The sequence below is a fragment of the Podarcis vaucheri genome (assembly GCF_965113315.1).
Source record: "Podarcis vaucheri genome assembly, chromosome: 8".
In the NCBI taxonomy this organism is placed as follows: domain Eukaryota; kingdom Metazoa; phylum Chordata; class Lepidosauria; order Squamata; family Lacertidae; genus Podarcis; species Podarcis vaucheri.
In genome coordinates, this window is record NC_138766.1 from 41,166,276 (window position 1) to 41,184,891 (window position 18,616).

The 18,616-nt window shown below is 40.3% G+C and overlaps 1 protein-coding gene across 1 annotated transcript in view; it reads right to left on the bottom strand.

Moving 5' to 3' along the window:
• The window catches only part of DOK6 (docking protein 6), a 174,002-nt gene that overhangs the window by 69,947 nt on the left and 85,439 nt on the right, over window positions 1–18,616 (bottom strand). The window contains exon 3 of the mRNA XM_082235277.1: window positions 11,357–11,471. Coding sequence (XP_082091403.1) covers window positions 11,357–11,471 — 115 coding nt within the window. The remainder of the gene's footprint in view (window positions 1–11,356; window positions 11,472–18,616) is intronic.

Consider the following 18,616-nt stretch of genomic DNA (forward strand, 5'->3'; position numbering starts at 1 on the left):
TTCTGGATTATGGCATTGTGATTGTAGTAAGCCATTCTGATTAATGTGAATGCATTAGAAGACCAGGATAGAAATCTCTGAATGATAATCAACCATTTATTACAATCACCGATTCCGCCGTTGTAAGAATTTGATCATTCAGTCTGGCAGTGCCTACACGTTAGTGAAATCAAGCAGGTACTTTCACTGTACTCTTTTCAGCACCTGCTTTAAACATTACTGTTTAGACAAGCCTACCCAGATGCTTCAAAAGCTGATGCAATTTTAATCTGTTATAGTGTTTTAACTTTGGTATGTCTTAAAGTAGGGTTGCAATTTTTCTTGATTTTATAGTTTTGCATTTTGTAAACCACTTTCAGTTTTTTTTGGGTTTGTTTTTACAATCAAGAGGTGTATAAATCCTATGAATTAAATAAATAAATTAACACTCTTTGGACAAGATAGTCCTAAATCATGAATGCCTCTTTTTCTGAAACAACTTATTTACTGCAGTATTTATATTGCACTCACTTAACCAAATATGTGGCTTTCAAAGTGGGCCATGAACTGCAATCAACTCAAACATGTAGAGTTGTGTCGCCGTGTGAAGATCCCAAATAGAAAGAGTGGCCTAGCAAAGAATTAAGAGCAGGTGCCAGTCCTTGGGGCAGCACCGATGCCACAATAGCCAGTGTCCCCCAATTCTCCCACCTCAGATTTCACAGTTATTCTCATTTCATAGATCATAGAACTGCAGCGTTGGAAGGGACCATTAGGGTCATCTAGTCCAACCCCCTGAAATGCAGGAATCTTTTGCCCAAAGTGGGCTCGAACTCACAAACCTGAGATTAAGAGTCGCATGCTCTACTGACTGGGCTATCCCTTCAGTCAGTCTACTGACTGAAATACTCCTTTCATAGGGCCTGGTAAGCTCTTGGGAGGGGGTGGAATGTCAGATCCTTTAACAGCACTGGTCAGCTCCACTATTGATTTCTCTCACACACTTCAGTGGTACCTTGGTTTAAGAACAGCTTAGTTTATGAACAACTTGGATTAAAAACGCTGCAAACCCAGAAAGAGGTGTTTTGGTTTGTAAACTTTGCCTTGGAATAAGAACATGTTTTGCTTCCTGTTGCGTGTGTTCCATTTGTAAATTGAGTCCCCCGCTGCTATGGGAAAGCACGCCTTGATTTAAGAATGCTTTGGTCTAAGAACGGACTTCCAGAACGGATTAAGTTCGTAAACCAAGGTACCACTGTACATGGACCAGATTTCCCAGCCCTCCCTTGGTTTTAAAGTCTTCCTCTAAGGCATTAAGTGGCCACTGGTTTTCAGAGCTGGAAAGGAATTTTCCTCTCAGCAACCATTGACCATTGATAGAGGGGTTTTTGCCTTTTCTTGGTGGATAGCACGTGACTGTTAGGCACTTTGCACATAGCTTTTGCCACGTCTTGTGTGGAAATGGCAACGGGTAGGATATAAACATGGGGGAGGCCCACACAAGGGGCCTTGAGAAGGTGCAGCAGTTCCCAGTCCTAGTGGGCCGGGCCTGGCACCACCCATCTCAGGTTACCAGTGAGTCTCCAGCCCCATGACATGCACCACACTGGGTCCTTCTACACTGGTCAACTCACAGGACAGTCCCCAGCAGGTGTGCTGGGATGGTGTATTGGGCTCACTTCCAGTGACAGGCGCACCTGTAGAAGCTACGGTCATAAAATGGTGGATCTATTCCTGTGAAAGAAAGCCTCCACAAGCTTCTGTAAGTTCGTGAAATTATAAAATGAGTGTGGGGCAGGAAAGAGTATGTGGCTTTGATATTTTTTTTTTTTGGGGGGGGGAGGTCCTTAAAAATTGCTTGACTTTCTCATTGGGAGGGCTGTGCCCTAATAGCCCTAGTGGAATAGCCTCTACTGCGTATGTCAGTCATCCACAAACCATGAATTCTTGTTTAGCCCCACTGGTTTAAAGTCATAATGCTGGGATAAAAATTTGCCTGCAAATTAATATTTCACCAGTGGTGGAACTGGGCACTCTATTCATTTCCTTGGAATGTAGGTTAGCTCTTTAGGGGGATTTGTGAAAGTATGAGCCATATTGCAGAGTCACATGACTTGCGCAACTCCAAGCATCCTCTGAGAATAATGCACATTTAGAGACAGCACACAAAAATGACATAAATTTATATATGGAATTTAGGCTATTGACAGATGATATATGAGCAGCTGGGCCTGGAGAGATTTCAATGAATAACATGGTAATTTACTGCACCTAACCTGAAATACCAGGTCTATTTTTCATTTTCTGTTTTCTGTCACTGTTTGGTCTCACTTGCATTTGGCAATTTATGTTGTATTTGCAGTACATGCAGCTGTAAATAGATTAATCACTTTATGAATTTTCTGAAATGCTGCATCTCTGACTGGCTGAAAGTCTGCTAAAATGACCGCTATATTTAATAGTGGCACGCAACACAATTGCTCCCTCTAATATCAAACTCAGGTGCTGCGTGCCAATAGTTCTGTAGCAAAAACCAGATAACTGCAAAACAAGAGGGAGATATCTGCATTGCAAACTGAGGTTTGTAAAAGTACATTTTTAGGGCTCCCCTCAAAATAGCACCTACTGTGCCAAAAAGGGGGGGGGGAGAACAAAAGAAACCCAATGACGACCAACCATGTTAAATGGTCAGATAGAAAATTCTTAGAATATGTGTGTGTGCCTGTTTAAAATGGTGCTTTCCATATTCAGCTTTTACACTAAAAAATATAATTTTTCTGCCTGACTATTGACCGACTGATTAATCAGTAAAATGCTACAACCTCAGTTTACACCAAGGGCTTTCAAAGAACATTTTAGGGCTACAGAGCAGTATAGTGGTCTCGGGGCCTTAAACTAGAAGGGGGCAAGCTTCCTTAGCTGATTGTAATTAGGATGGAGGGGGCACAAAGCTGAGAGAAGACTGGCTTGCCCAGAGCCAGAAAGTAGTTCATAGTGATCTGGGATTTGAAGTGGCAGCTTCTGTAGCTGAGCTCAGGCTGTTACCCCTGATGCTACGCTAGCTGACAGCTACTGTAAGTCTGGTTCTAGCATCCTAGAATAGTTCTGAAAATGACAAGTATGTGTGCACCTTGAGCAATCTGCGGCACTATGAGTCACAGTGCTGGACATCCAACTAAAAACCAGATTGTGTTTATAATACATCTGCTGCAAAAGTCAAGGCTTGGTTCTTTCAGTTGCTGTGCTTTACTAGCAACCCACAAGTGCCAGTGCTGTAAAGTCAGCCGTGGTTGGGGCTGCTCCATCAAAGCTTATATACAGGGTATGATCTAGGGTGTGTCAGGGGATATATTTTAAGAGGACAGGATATATTATAGTTTCTTATGTTCCATTAAATGTGATGTTTATCAGCCCTGGAACTGAGGATGAGTTATAGGAGATTAGGAAATGAAATGTAGCAAGACATCTCCACACTTGCTATAACCACTTTAGCTGCTGTAGATCAAATGACCACAGCAGTTAAATCCAACCCACACGATCAAGCTGCCCACCTCTATATTTCTTGCACAGATGCATGGAGGATTGTAGCGTGTATGGACTGATAGCATTAAATAGTTTAATTTGAGAGGGGTCCAGATTATTGTACTTAATTTTTGTATTTCCCCCATCCAGTTTACAAAAAGATCTCATGCAAAGCTAACTTACAAAAAAGCTTTTTTAACCATACATCATAATCACAGACAACCACAGAAGCACACCTTTATATCACCTTAAAGAATTTCTCTCTGGACTCAGTGTTTTACCCTGAGATAGTCTGGGTGGATTAGGTTCACTTTGCCCAACTTTCCAAACTGATTAACTGAATGAAGAAATATTGAGACATTAAAGCAAATGATGCACAGAGTAACTGAAATATAAATAGACCAAGCTGAGGTGGGTGGGTGTACTCAGTACTCAATTTAGTTCACACACACACACACACACACACACAGCCTAAAATTAAGTACTTTCTTTGGGGCCTACCTGAAGGCTTGTTATATAAAGACATAACATGTATGGGAAAACAGAAATAAAGAGAAGTTTAAAATATCAGGAAACAGTGAAAAAAAGTGAGTTTGGGAAAGCTACGAAAAGAAATGGACAGATTCTTTTTCACAGCATTTTCAAAATTTAGACAACAGAGTTTAGCCTCTCTCTCATATGTTAAGATTGAGGGTCCCAGTCAACTAGATTGACAATTCAATGATTCTGTTAACAAATGTTTGGCAAACACAGTAAAATGTCAATAGTTTTCACTTTCATAAAGGTCAATAATGAAATCTGAGCAATTGCAAAGCTGAAAGCACCACACATCAGAGATATAACTGAGTCAAATATTCCAAAACCCACAGTTGGAGAATACATTCTTTAGGACCAACCAAAATGTCACAAAATAGCAACAAGCTTTTGTGTTCTCCAAAACCCAACTCTCAGGCAAGATGCTACACAAAGCATGAGATAACAGGGACAAAGGAAAACAAATATGCATAAGCCTTGGCTCTTTTGAAAATGATAAGAACCATAGTGACATTCCCTCACCCATCCAAACTAATCCATTTGGAACCATCAATATCCAGCTGCCTAATTAAAAGGGGACACTAATTAATGAACTAGCATGAACTAAAAGCGAGAAAATGTTTACAGTTACCAGATGTAAAGTATATATTGCACATAGGGAAGGTCAGCCATTCTCATGGTAGCTTTGGATCAGGGAAGGCATGCTTTATGCACATCAGGGCTCCCATATGTACAAGAAGTTGCAGCAGCAGAGCTATGAGATATGAGGAAATTTTTAATGAGAGTTAGGGAATTTGTGGCTCTCCAGATGTTACTGGAATCAAATTGCCACCAGTCCCAGTTAGTATGACTAACAGCCAAGAGATAATGGACATTGCAACCAAGGAAGATTGGGGGCAGGTTCTCCATCAACTGGAATGCCGTTTGTCAACTGCTATGCAGAACTACTCAAGACTCAGCTGCCCCACGGTGTTTATCCTACCAAATGATAAGAATAAAATATCAACTGCCAACATGTTATAGAAGGTCACCTGTAGAAGGTCACCAAGTTGCACCTTGAACATATAATTGCTGAAACCAGTACACACACACACACACACACACACACACACACAGTGGTACCTTGGTTCTCAAACTTAATCCGATCTGGGAATCTGTTTGACTCCCGAAACAGTTCCTTGATTTGCTGTGGGAGCTTCCTGCATTCAGTTGGAAGCTGCGTAAGCTGCATTGGACATTTGGCTTCCAAAAAACATGCGCAAACCGGAACACTTACTTCTGGGTTTGCAGCGTTCAGGAGCCAATTTGTTCAACAACTAAGCCGTTTGGGAACCAAGGTACCACTGTATGTCTGAGCATTATGTACCACCTTACAGTTAGAAAACTCATGAATTTACCCCAATGAGCCATAGCATTTCAAAAACATCACACAATCTTTGCCAAAAGGTATGCCTCATAATTTTAATCAAAAATGAAACTTCGCTGCCTCTTGAGTTAAATTAAGCCTCTGTAGCCACACAACAGGAAGTGCTTGCTTATACAGGCATCATAATCTCTACTCACAATTTCCTAATAGATTAGATTGTGACAATGTTGCCCTTTAATTGAAGCTACAACCAAATGGAAACTTCTTTTCCTGTAAGAACATTGCCTGTGACAAGGGGGAGGAGAGATGCTGGCTGGTCCCACCCACATGTTTGCATCACTCAAGAGAAAGCCTCTAGCCACAAGGAATTAGCTCATACAAATGCATCTCCTATAAGACCAGGCTATGTTTAAAGAACACCAAAGAAAATACAAAGGATCTCTTCCTTTGCATCAAATCGTAGTGTTTTTATGTCATAGAAAGCATATTTTGGACTGCATTTGTTTCTTTTAAAAGCAAAGATTGTAGAACCCATCTTTGCTGCCATACATTAGACATAAGGTCTTTCTTATTTTTTTCTGCTTAACAAATCTGTTTGTGTATAATAATTAAGATCCATTGTTTGCATTTGCATTGCTTTTTGGTTAAATGTCGCTCATCTGGACTGCAAACTCCAGGGGTCACCTAGCTCAATATATATGCTTGTGTGTTTATATAAACAGACATTAATTCTTTTTATTCTTTCCTATGCAAAAGTAACTGCTCAACAATTCAAGGCAGGAAGGACAGTGGCTGGCCTAGGGTAATCAATTAACTTTTTAACAGACACAAGAAACAAACAAATTATGTTTAGGAAGTAATAATACTTTTAGTTGGTACAATGTCTCCTCTTGAGACGCAGAAAATATTGTGAAAGATTATGTCATCATCATGGTGCTTTACTTAATCGGCTATGAAATAGGTTCTAGATTTCTGCAAAATATTCTGATTGGTTTCATAAAGATGTTGAAAGTACCAACATGCCCTATATCTGAACACACATGGAAACTGGTCTAGGTCTGATCAACAGCCCCAAGTATACACAGTACACACAGTTCCATCATAACCAGGGCATAAACTGAATGAATGAATCAAAGAATGAAGCAAGTTTTCTATGCCTGCCTTGTAATATCAAGCAGGAAAGCAGAGGACAGGGCTATCTTTCTATTTATTATTGTAAGCCACTCTGGGAATATTTTTAGCTAAAGTGTGGTTTATAAGTAAGTACTGTAAGTATGTTCAGAATTCTCACAAGTCCACAAGAACGTAAGAGCCCTCTGGTTCAGGTCAGTAGCCTATCTAGGTTCATCATCTTTTTCTCACAGTGGCCAGCCAGTGAGACAATACCCTCTCCTGTTGTTTCCAGCAACTGGTATTCAGAAGCATACTACATCCAACAGTGAAGGTAGTTCATAGCTAACAGGGTTAGTAGTCACTGACATCTTCATTCTCCATGAAAACATGTATGTCCAACATTCACATTACCTTTTGAGTTTTGATAGCTGCTACACAAACACTTCCATATGTAATGTGTAAAAAATGTGGGTTAAATCACAGGGCCTATGGCTTGCCGATCAGAAGGGTGGCGGTTCGAATCTCCTGTTGCTCAGTCCCTGCTTCTGCCAACGTAGCAGTTCAAAAGCACGAAGTGCAGGTAGATAAATAGGTACCACTCTGGCGGGAAGGTAAACAGCATTTCTGTGCACTGCTCTGGTTCGCCAGAAGTGGCTTAGTCATGCTGGCCGCATGACCCGGAAGCTGCACACAGGCTCCCTCAGCCAGTAAAGCGAGATGGGTGTCGCAACGCCAGAGTCGTCCGTGATTGGACCTAACGGTCAGGGGTCCCTTTACCTTTACACAAATACTTTTATATGTAATGTGCAAAAAATGTTCAAATCACATGGGTTTTCCACATTAAAGTCAGCTGTCAAGATACAGATACAGTGGTGCTATGGAACCACTCATGTAATCTAAGCATTCGTCTTTTCATACACTACTGATGGAACATAGAAAGGGAGCCATAGGGAAGGAGGTTTTAGAAGGTCACCCTGCCCAACCTGGAACAACACTAAAAGGATTTAAAATGAAATGGGAGTTGGAAGTCTTGCAATAACATAGCGCCTGGGTAATTTTCTCTTGGGAGTCCATAGACTTAGCTCATCTGTGAACAGGGATACATATCTGTGAAAAATTACTCTATTTGCTGTTGCACTTTGAAATACTGGTTACCACATGGGACTTAGCACAATCTAACCCACTGGGAGCACTTTGACAATACCATTTTTGCTTCTTAGATGGCTTCCTTCCCTAGCCATTTATATCCCTAGGAATTGCTTTGGCTTTGCAAAGCGATCTGTCATCTGCTTCTCTCAGAGTCATCTGCGTTTTCTCAGAGAAAGCAGCAAAGCAGAGAAGCAAGAGCTGAAAAGTACACTGCTTCTTATAGCTAAATTACTAGAAAAGCAGCACAAGATCTGTTCAGGAAATGTTTGCTTTCTTTTATTGCAGGATAACAATGGGTATGAAGATTAATATTTCAAATTGTTTTGAGAACAAAGGCCACAATAAATACACACTTCCATGCACAAAAAGAGGGCGAAGCCAGCTATATGAAGCAAGTTTACACTTCCATTATTATTATTTTTAAGAAAACTTTTAAAAACTTTTGAATACAAACTTCAAGGGAATAAAAAACAAGCCTTTTGTATCAGTCTCCCACAGCTGCATGTTCCAAAGAGTCATCAGCTATGAGGAGGGCTGTTTAGCTCCATTCCTTTAGTCTAATGAAAAATTCTTACACTTTGGGGGTCAAGCTTTGTGACAGAGCAGCTTGCTTACCTGTGGACACAATGTTTCACGACACATGAGAATGTAGTTGACAAACAGCTTGTGCCATTCAAGGGAAGATGCACGAGGAGGCAGTGTTTGCCACCCAAATCCGCCAAGTATGACATAGAATTATGACATAAAATTATGATAGTGTTGTGATTCTAAAACATTGCATGTTTATTGTCTGATCAGGCACATGGTGAAGGGAGAAGGTGTGAAACTAACGTTTACTGGGACCTGGATGGAACAACAAAAGCTGCAAAGCCAGTGGCCAGGAAATTGCTAAGAAAAACTACATTGAAAAACAACAGCAACAAACCAAAAAATCCCCCTAAAGTTCCCTGTCCACAAATCCATTAACAAATAAACAACAACAACAACACACACATTGGGGTAGACAAGAAAGAGATTTACGGATGCAATACATTTCAGATTCTACTAATCCTTCTTGAGGGAAAACCAGAACAACCATTCACAATTCTGATATGCTACCTCTTCTGTTTCTTAGCATAATCATGCTTTGGATCATTAAATCTCTTTCTTGTTTAGGTAAAGGTAAAGGGACCCCTGACCATTAGGTACAGTTATGACCGACTCTGGGATTGTGGTGCTTATCTCGCTTTATTGGCCGAGGGAGCCAGCGTACAGCTTCCAGGTCATATGGCCAGCATGACTAAGCCGCTTCTGGCAAACCAGAGCAGCGCACGGAAATGCCGTTTACCTTCCCGCCGGAGCAGTACCTATTTATCTACTTGCATTTTGACGTGCTTTCGAACTGCTAAGTTGGCAGGTGCAGGGACCGAGCAATGGGAGCTCACCCCATCACAAGGATTCAAATCGCCGACCTTCTGATCGCCAAGTCCTAGGCTCTGTGGTTTAACCCACAGCGCCACCCGTGTCCCAGACCTTTCTTGTTTACCCCATTGTTTTGCTTTGTTTTTCCTTTGCTTCCAGTTGCGTTTTGGTATTTTCATTTTTGTTCTACATATTCTTAAACCTCAAAAGCAGCATTTTGGCTTTCACAAATATATGATGCTTTTAACTTAAGTACCTAATAAAGGGCAGAGAGAGACTCCCCTTTCTTTAGCAAATAACAATGCAGCAATTTCACACCAGAATTCCAGTCCTGACATCATTTCTTTCTTTTTAATAATAAAACTAAAGGTGTTGTGGATACTTGTGCCCTGATTGACTCCACATACACTTCCAAATGTGTGTTCAAACATTGAAAAATCTTGTTTTACCCTAAACCATAAACTATAGAACAAACCTTCATTACAGCTTGTGGTTAGTCAAGGAGAGATAAACTACAAGCCTCGATTCAGGCAACATGCATTGTGATGAGCCAAACCATGGTTTGTCTTAACCATGGTTTGGCTCATCACAGTGCAGCAGCAGAACAACCAGGGAGGAACAAAGTGGCTGCAATCTTTTGACATGTCCACACATTCATGCTCCAAAGTGTGGAGAGCCTTCAATCAGCTTTGGGTGATGGCCCAGCTGCACTCTGGACAGGGATAGCCTAACTTCTGTCATCTATGCTCTGGTAACCTCTAGGTTAGATTACTGCAACACGTTATACATAGGGCTGCCTCTGAAGATGGTATAGAAACTTCAGCTGGTGCAGAATTCAGAACAGGTTGCTCACCAGGGCAAGATGGTTTGAGTATATTACACAGATCCCTCCTTGACTGAACTGGCTGCCAACTAGTTTCCGGGACCAATACAAAGAGATGTTTTGACCTACAGAGCCTTAAATGGCTGAGGACCACAAGAGTTTTTATAAACATTTTATTAATTTTCAAGAAAAAATTCCAAGAACTCCCTTCCCCAAAACAGAAGACCAATGTATCAAAATTTCCCATATATCTATACGTGTATTAGGTGAGTGCCAGTCATCAGGATGTTCATTTGGTTATTTTATAAAGGGGTTCCAAATGTCAACAAAATCATCAGTATCTGATATATCATTCAGGGCATGGACTCTCTTCATTAGTTTATCAGGACCACAACACCTCAAGGACTGCATCTCTCCATATGAACCAACCTAGACCCTGTAATCATTATCAGAGGCCATTCTTCATGTGGCACATCTCCAACAGGTTCAGAGGGCAACATGAGAACAGTGGCTTCCTACTTGTGGAATGCTCTCCCCAGAGAAGCTCACCTGGCACCTTCACTGCATATCATTAGCTGCCAGGCAACCACATTCCTTTTTTCCCCTCTTTCCTCTCTTTAATTAGGCCTTTGGCTAATTAAACAAGCTATGGCATTTTAAACTGCTTGTGTGCAGGGGAGCTATTATTTTTGCTTGTTATGCATGTTTGTATTTTTATATTGTAAACCATCCTGTGATCTTCAGAAGAAGGGCAGTACAGTATAGAAATGTAAATCATTATCATCATCATCCATGGTTTGGTTTCGCATGACATGCAGCTGAGGCCAGTATAATGGTTGTGAAGGGGGAGAAATTAATACTAATATTGAATTCACATACAGAGAACATAATTTATTTTTTCCAGAATACTGAATCTTGTAAGAAAGGATGACTGTCAAATGGTAATGATTTGTTTCATAAAACGTACAGAGTACTGTAGATCTATCATAACTTTGGTCTAAGCAGCTAGCCATAAACTATTTGAAGCTGAACTTCTGTGTCCTGGAATTTTAGCTGTTCTTTGCTACTCTCTTATAGTGACAGGGTTATTACTAACCTAGTAAGTGCCTAAAGCAATACTTGGCAAAACAACAACAACAACCCCTGATAATTCACGTCAACGCTTGTCTTAATAGCATCCCATTGGCATTGTTTACTCATCTCTAGAATTTTAGATGAAAGCCTCAAGAGTCTTGTACCCAACTAGGAGCCAAGTCCAGACAGAGAAAAATAAGAAACAAGCACCCAAACTAGACTTTTTTAAAAAAGGGGAGGGACACATTTATCTCTGTACGCTAAAAAAAGATATTATAGCATATTCTCATTAAGATAAGGCACCCTGTTTAAATGTTGTATCTTAATCCATCTGAAGCATTGTTTCATAAGCAGCTTAATTTACTCAGGCTGAAGATGTGGTAATAATTGCTTACCTGACTCACAGGCAAATGTCTTTGATGTCTCATCATGAAAGATAATTGCCACTGCATGCTTCTTTGTCTCTCGAGGCAGTCTGGTTATGTTTTTGATGTTGTGCAGCTCAGTTACCTTAAAATAAAGAGATATAGAATTTAATTTGGTTTATAAACAGGAGGAGAAAAAACCCAAATGTTCAATTTTCATCATAGTCCCCACATTTTTCTGATGTCCAGTGGAATGGAATTTATCAAACAATGTTTGTGTGCACGTGTGTGTGTGTGTGTGTGTTGGAGCTGCAGAATTGTTTCTAGAATAACCATTCTGTCACACATGATTTATTTATTTTTATTATACTTCGAGAACCTTGGAGTGATAGAGCCCATTCATTTTCATCTGCTTTGGCTTTGTGAATTACTTCATAATACAAGCCACTTGTCTGAATTCCTAAATTGGCAAATTTGTTGCAGTAGCAGCAGCAAATAAGTTTCCATCTCAGAAAACTCTACAGCATCAGCAAGAAGAAAGTAGTTCATCCATCATGCCAATTAGCACCACATACTTTTGCATTGATGTCGAGTTCTTTCACTTTAAAGTGAATGGTAATTCTAGGGATATCCAAGCCTGAACCAGAAAATGCAACTTTGGCATTCATCTGAAATATTCCAAGGGCAAAGATCAGCCAAGAAAACTAGCATGGGTTTTAAGGATTTGGTGAAGAAATAAGTTGCTTTTCTTGGTTTACACAAACATTTCACATTAGCATCTAGAAAGGAGGAAACAACACAATGATCAGGGTTTGACTAGTAATCTTAAAAATGGATCAGCTCAGAAAATAGGGTTATGGATATTAAGTATACTCTGGGGACTAATTTGTGTCTGGCTTGTAGCAAACAAAAAACACCTTGAAGTATGATCTAATTAGTTTTCCAGGCTCTCTAGAGGCTTCCCACAGACTATTTAGTTTTTCCTTAGGAGCCTAATCCCACAAAGACGTGAGCTTTATGAACCCTATAGTACCTTTGCACAAGTTTAGACACATTTAGCTCCAACTTTGTTCTGCTATGTAAAAAACAAAACAAAACCAAAAAACATGATTTAGCTTCTAAAGTGTTCTGCCTTGGACAGAAAGTACTGGGGTGCCCAACAGATTCATCCGCTGTAGGTCCTTCCACATGTCACAATACAGCCTGCAGGTAGCTAAGCTGCTTCTTGGCCAATGTTTCTAGGGTTTGAGTAGTTACCAGACTGCATTTTAAGTGAGCAATATTTATTCTGGAAGCAAGCAACACCTGGAAAGCAGTTTTACTGGATGCATGTACACTTGCTGCTTTGTTTGCTTAAACCTCTTTGTAACTTACTAGGAGCAAACTTAGGCATTGCATATCTTTTGAATTGGGAAATAGAGCTGAGGAAGACTGACTATAAAGAAGATTCCACCTAAACATTAGGAAGAACTTCCTGACAGTAAGAGCTGTTTGACAGTGGAATTTGCTGCCAAGGAGTGTGGTGGAGTCTCCTTCTTTGGAGGTCTTTAAACAGAGGCTTGACAACCATATGTCAGGAGTGCTCTGATGGTGTTTCCTGCTTGGCAGGGGGTTGGACTCGATGGCCCTTGTGGTCTCTTCCAACTCTATGATTCTATGATTCTATGACTCCAAAGTCTCAGTTTTAAAGCTGTTGTGCATGATGTCGGTTCTGATTAGTCTAGGCTCCTCAAGCATGGAGGTGTACAGCTGCCAGATCTTCAGGTCTGACCTGAAATTTCCAGGTTTGCCTAGACCCCTCCAGGTGCAGGACTTGGATCTCCAGCTGGGCAAAAGCACATTTAAAAACATTAAAAAGAAGACGACTGTGCTTTGCATGGCTTTGAAGCCCCCTTCCCATCCCTACTATGTGGTGGGAAGGGAATGCAGAGGAAGAAAAGAACTGGACTGGACTTATGAGTATGTATGCATGCCCAGCACAAGGTGTAGGGCTACAGAAGCGCGCAGAACATTTGGAGTGATGAGAGACAGGGAGAGTCTGAACAGGAGGAGGTACATCCCTATGACTCCCTAGCAGCCATGGGAGAGCCAGTGGACACCAGCAAGCACTGACAGCAAAGCATAAGAGCATTAATATATTAACACAAAAGGCTCAGAAGCTTTGTGTTCAGACTGCTAGCTAAAACATTTTTAAAAGTGGCAAGGAGGGTTTGGCAGAAGCTCCCACTGTAGATAAAGATTACTTCCTGAGCTGGGCATATTGTAGTGATTTCTTTCTTTCTTTCTGCCTGGCGGCCCCAAAGCAAAGAAACTGAGCAAGGAAAAGTGTAAAGAGCCAATTCCTGCTCACTCTGCCTCTTCCTCCGCCACTTCCCTTCCCAACTGCCTGCAAAGGATCAAGGAATGGTGCTGAAGTCGTGGAGCTGCTTGGATTGAAGCAGCTATTGCATTTTAATATTTTTTTAAAAAAGTGAACTACATTCCAGCTGGGGTGTAGTTTGGGTGGCTGGAACCCCTCTTTCCCGTCCTCAAGGAGAGCTCAAGTGACAGCAATTGCCAGAGGCTTCCAGCATGGCAAGCAGATAGTGAGAAGCCAGGACAGGGAGGACTTAGTGGTGGTGAAGAAGACATAGTGGTGGCATAGAGGTCTCAGATGGAGGGATGCTTGTCGTCTTCACAGGTACTAAAACAACAGTGGCAAGCAAAGCAGAGGCAGCAACAGTCATCTCAGTGAGGTGAGTGGCAAGAATGTAGGGCAGCCCTGACCCACTGCCCTACCTGCACCCACCACCAGAGACAAAATGTCTCATCTGGCCACCCCTGGACATACACCCTTATTTCATAATGGCTGTTAGCTGCTTCTGTATATTATAGAGAAGGAAAATACATTAAAAAAAAACATGAAAGGAGCAAATTATCAAATAAATGTTTTAAAAGTAATTTATGATTTTTAGTACTACTTCCACATTTTTAAAAGATTGCTTAGCTTTTTTACTTTCTTGAAAAAAGGCGAAATGAGCAAGAGTCTCTCAGAAGTCATTGTTGTTCATATATATATATATATATATATATATATATATATATATATACACACACACACACACACATATATATTATAGGTGGATCTGTGATGCTAGTCTATACTTCTGCATTGATGCATGGAGTAAACATTTGACTGGAAAATACAGTAAACCTGTATACTTCACAGGGGCCATCATACACAACTTTTTAGAAAGTTATCCCAACAACATGGTTGTTACCTGAAAGCCAAATCATATGGGGATGCCCATGTGGTTGAGGAGAACAGAATGCTGGTGAGTGGTGCATGGTGCAGTAACTGTGCATGGAAGCATGTACAACCATGTAACCTCCTGCCCAGGAGACAACTTGAGAATAATACCTAAGCTACTCTGAGCTCTTTCACAGAAGTGAAGGTTGAAGCAAATAAACTGTACAAACATTAGGAAAACCACATATTGTTTGAGGCATTCACTGGCGGAATTCCTCTCAGCACAACCATGTGGGTGGCACTGCATGCTAATCGTTCAACTTCCTGGCAGCATCTGCGGCACTGAAATAATGTATTAAATACAGATCTCAGATAATGATCTAAAGGCATATACGTAAGGCTAAAACCCAGCTGAAGCTAAGGCAGTCTGCAGTCTGGATTTTATCAGTGTCTGGCTGGGTGACTCTGGGAACCCTAGTACACTGCCTATGAAGAAAGGTGGGATAAGTGCAAGAAATAGGGTAGCTCATGCTTCCATGCTTCATTTTGTGAGAAACATCATGAAATCAACCACAATATTCACACAGTTAGATGGGTACACATTGGAGAAAAAGTTTATACCATAAAATTCCAAGAGGAGTATCATTTTGTTGTATACGATAATATTTCATCTTATTTTATCCTTGAAACAACCACAGTCATGTGTTGGAACTGAGAAACAGCGATACGCTTAGGGCAATTCAAGTGAGTATTTGGACTGAGTAGTAATGCAAGCATAAGCCTCCCTTGTCCAAGGTCAAACCGATATTCACTGCTCCAGGGAAACTGCTTCAGGTAGTATAGTTGCAGAAAGCCACTGAGGCAATATGATGCTAGCAACACAGATAGCCAAGTGCTTTGGAAGTCTGGGCCCTTTGGAACTTAAATAATGGAACCTATTGTTTAGAGTTAAATGCCCCAGTTGCAACCCTCTCCATTGCCATTATAAGTGCCAGTTAAAGTTTTACTGCAGTAGCTGCATTTACCAGACTTGAAAAGGCCTCATAGCATCATCAGTTGGCCTGAACAGAAATATTGCTGGACAAAATGGAACTAGAGAACTACTCGTTTCTTATTTGCTGTAGAAAAATAAAGAAAGGTCAGAGCTGCCCCAGGGCAGCTGCTGTTTCACACTTTTTTAAGCAATAAAGATTATGCTTTCCTTCTAAGAACAAGGGGCAAAGGAATAAAGCAGCTGCAAATGCTGAGTCCTTTGCTTTGGAGAACGATAGCAGGTATGCAATCCAGATGTACCCATATTAGTTAGGAATGTGTTTGTAAACTTCTACATCTCTCTCTCTCTCTCTCTCTCTCTCTCTGTGTGTGTGTGTGTGTGTTTCCTTCTCTCCACCCCCTGTTAATCCTCTCTCCTGAAATCTAAACTGGAATTCCCATAGCCTCTCTCTCTCTGGAATAGAAAAAAGGGGAAAGATTGGATCACAATCTTTCAAAGATCTGAACTATAAGCTACATATAAACTTTTAAAGTAGCATTTCAGTCAGTCAGTGATAAAAACTGTATTATATGGCTATTATTAGAATTTGAGAAATTACTGAAATCATTTTGCAGTAAACTTTTTCCAGAATATCATATTTTTTTAAAAAAAACCTGGTGATGCTGAATCTTATCAAATACCATTTGCATTGATACTCCTTGCAGATGCTCCTACAGGGCAAAGATTGTGTTCAGAATCATCCCCTTTGGTCACCTATACCGCGAAATCTCGTGTTACGTACTGCCCTCCTTACAAATGCTTCAGGTTACGCGCTCCCGGTTGTGAACTTTGCCCTGGGATGCGAGCGGAAGTTGTGTGCCAGTGGTGCGGCGGCAGCAGGAGGCGCCATTAGCGAAAGCATGCCTCATGTTAAGAATGGTTTCGGGTTACAAATGGACCTCCGGAACGAATTAAGTTCATAACTGGAGGTACCACTGTATCTGCTAATCTGAAGAACAGACCCAGTTCAGTAGCAATGCTCCCAGTTAAACAAACCATGTTTTTGGGGGGAGTAGGAATGAGCACTTGGTCCTCTCACTGTTTACTCCTGACTTCAGAAAAGATTTCCTGCTTTATTAAATCTGTTTCCTGTGATGTCCAAACCAGGAAAATTGTGATCTGAACACTCCACACAAACTAGACTTGTAAACCAACATCAATCGGTTCCACATGCAGAGTTCCAGATTGCATAGAGGCCTATATGTATAATTTGCTGCTATTCAGATAACTATATGCAATGCATTGATACTTGAGAAGGTATTTAATGCAGTGCTAGGGAATTCTACAGATGAAGTTCCCTTCTGTTGGGTTTAGCATGTGTAGGAGACTTCAGATAGATAGACGATAGATAGATGATAGATAGATAGATGATAGATAGATAGATAGATGATAGGTAGATATAGACCAGTTATACCATGCATAATTGTTGACTGTGAAATTATTCTGAAAGCTTACTAAAAGAAGGACTTCCTTTTGCAAAAGCCATGCTGATTTTTCCCTAGCAAAATGTGATTTTCTATATGTTTATGAGTTCTAGTCTGTCTTAAAAAAAAAGTTTTTCATTCATTTACTTGGGCTTGAAGATAGCCCGACGAGTAATAATCTTTTGGATTCCCCTCAAATCTGTTTAAACACTGGTGCTATCTTGGCTAATGGCCATATTTCAGCACTTTTGGAATGAAGCCTGCTTTTAGCGATCAATTACATATTTAGTTAATCGTTCAACAATTTCACATTTAGATTCTAAGAACTTTTGAGTGAAGGCCATCTGGCACTGACAACTTTATGCTTTTTAATTCTAAATCTTTGTCCTTTGTCAATGAATTTTTAAAAAACAACACCTTATAATATTTAACTTAGTTACTGTGGTTATTTTTTCCTTGTTAGTGCATATATTCCTATATAGAACACATTTAGGAACTTGCAGATTTTGCAGAATTGGTGAAATTAGTTCCACAGTTCTATGAAATTTAATCTACATTCTCTGTTGGCATCCATGTGTCTCAAGAGACAATGGAGTGTGCCTCTAGGGGTGAAGTCAAACTGCTGGAGAATCACAGCACCTGCTGTGGCAGCAGAGACAAGGATCTCTTAACTGCTGCCTCCTGTGCAGTTTTAGATGCATTAGCAAAACACAACATTAGTAGTGTTTTTAATAAACTTTTGTCTACTAAAAATGTCCAAAAAAGAATACATATAGCCTTTCCCTCTCCTTGTTATTGATTATAATAGGAAAGCAAGTGTGAAATTTTGCACACATACGTTCTCTTTCTTCTTTGAAGAGTTGATCTCCAGGAATCTTTAAAGTTGCCATGGGAGCCGCATATTTTCTGAAGCCTAAAGTACCCTTATATTTCTTATATAACATAAATTATGGATAATCATGCACACTCAAAAATATATGGCCACTCATATGGCAAAGAGTCACAAGGATTTGCATGAATGCCCAAGGATAGTGTGCAAAAACTTTTTTTAAAAAAAGCAGTGGAAGTTTTCCATTTTAAAAAAATCCAATTTGGTACCACTTGTACATAATTTTGCCCTATTCCATGCAATGCTTTATCACCAATTTAATGCTTAAATAATAACACATAAGATTATATCTATGCTCAAACAGACATTCAAACAGCATAACCTATATCCTGTGAGTCTACTGAAGGCCTTGTTATCACAGTTCACTTCCGTGGTAACTGAGACCATCTACCTGCCAATTTAAACACAGTGCAAGTGTATTTTTTCTGCTCACTTAATTATCTCAGAGGTGAAAGGCAATTAAACACTCAAATTAGTGAGGTTTTTCTTAAGGAAAGATAGATACACAGTAACTTGAAATATTTGTTTCCTGAGTTCTCAAATACAGCTGCCATTTATTCTGATCACCGTTCATTTCTTTACAGCTGCACTTGCCTTTTCAGGATTTAACAGATAGGATCCCGTTAGAACAAGATTAGCGGTATTTAAGCAATAGTCTACACACCCTGAAAGCAGAGGTGTCTCAGGGATGAAATGAGCATCCTTTTACAGTTTT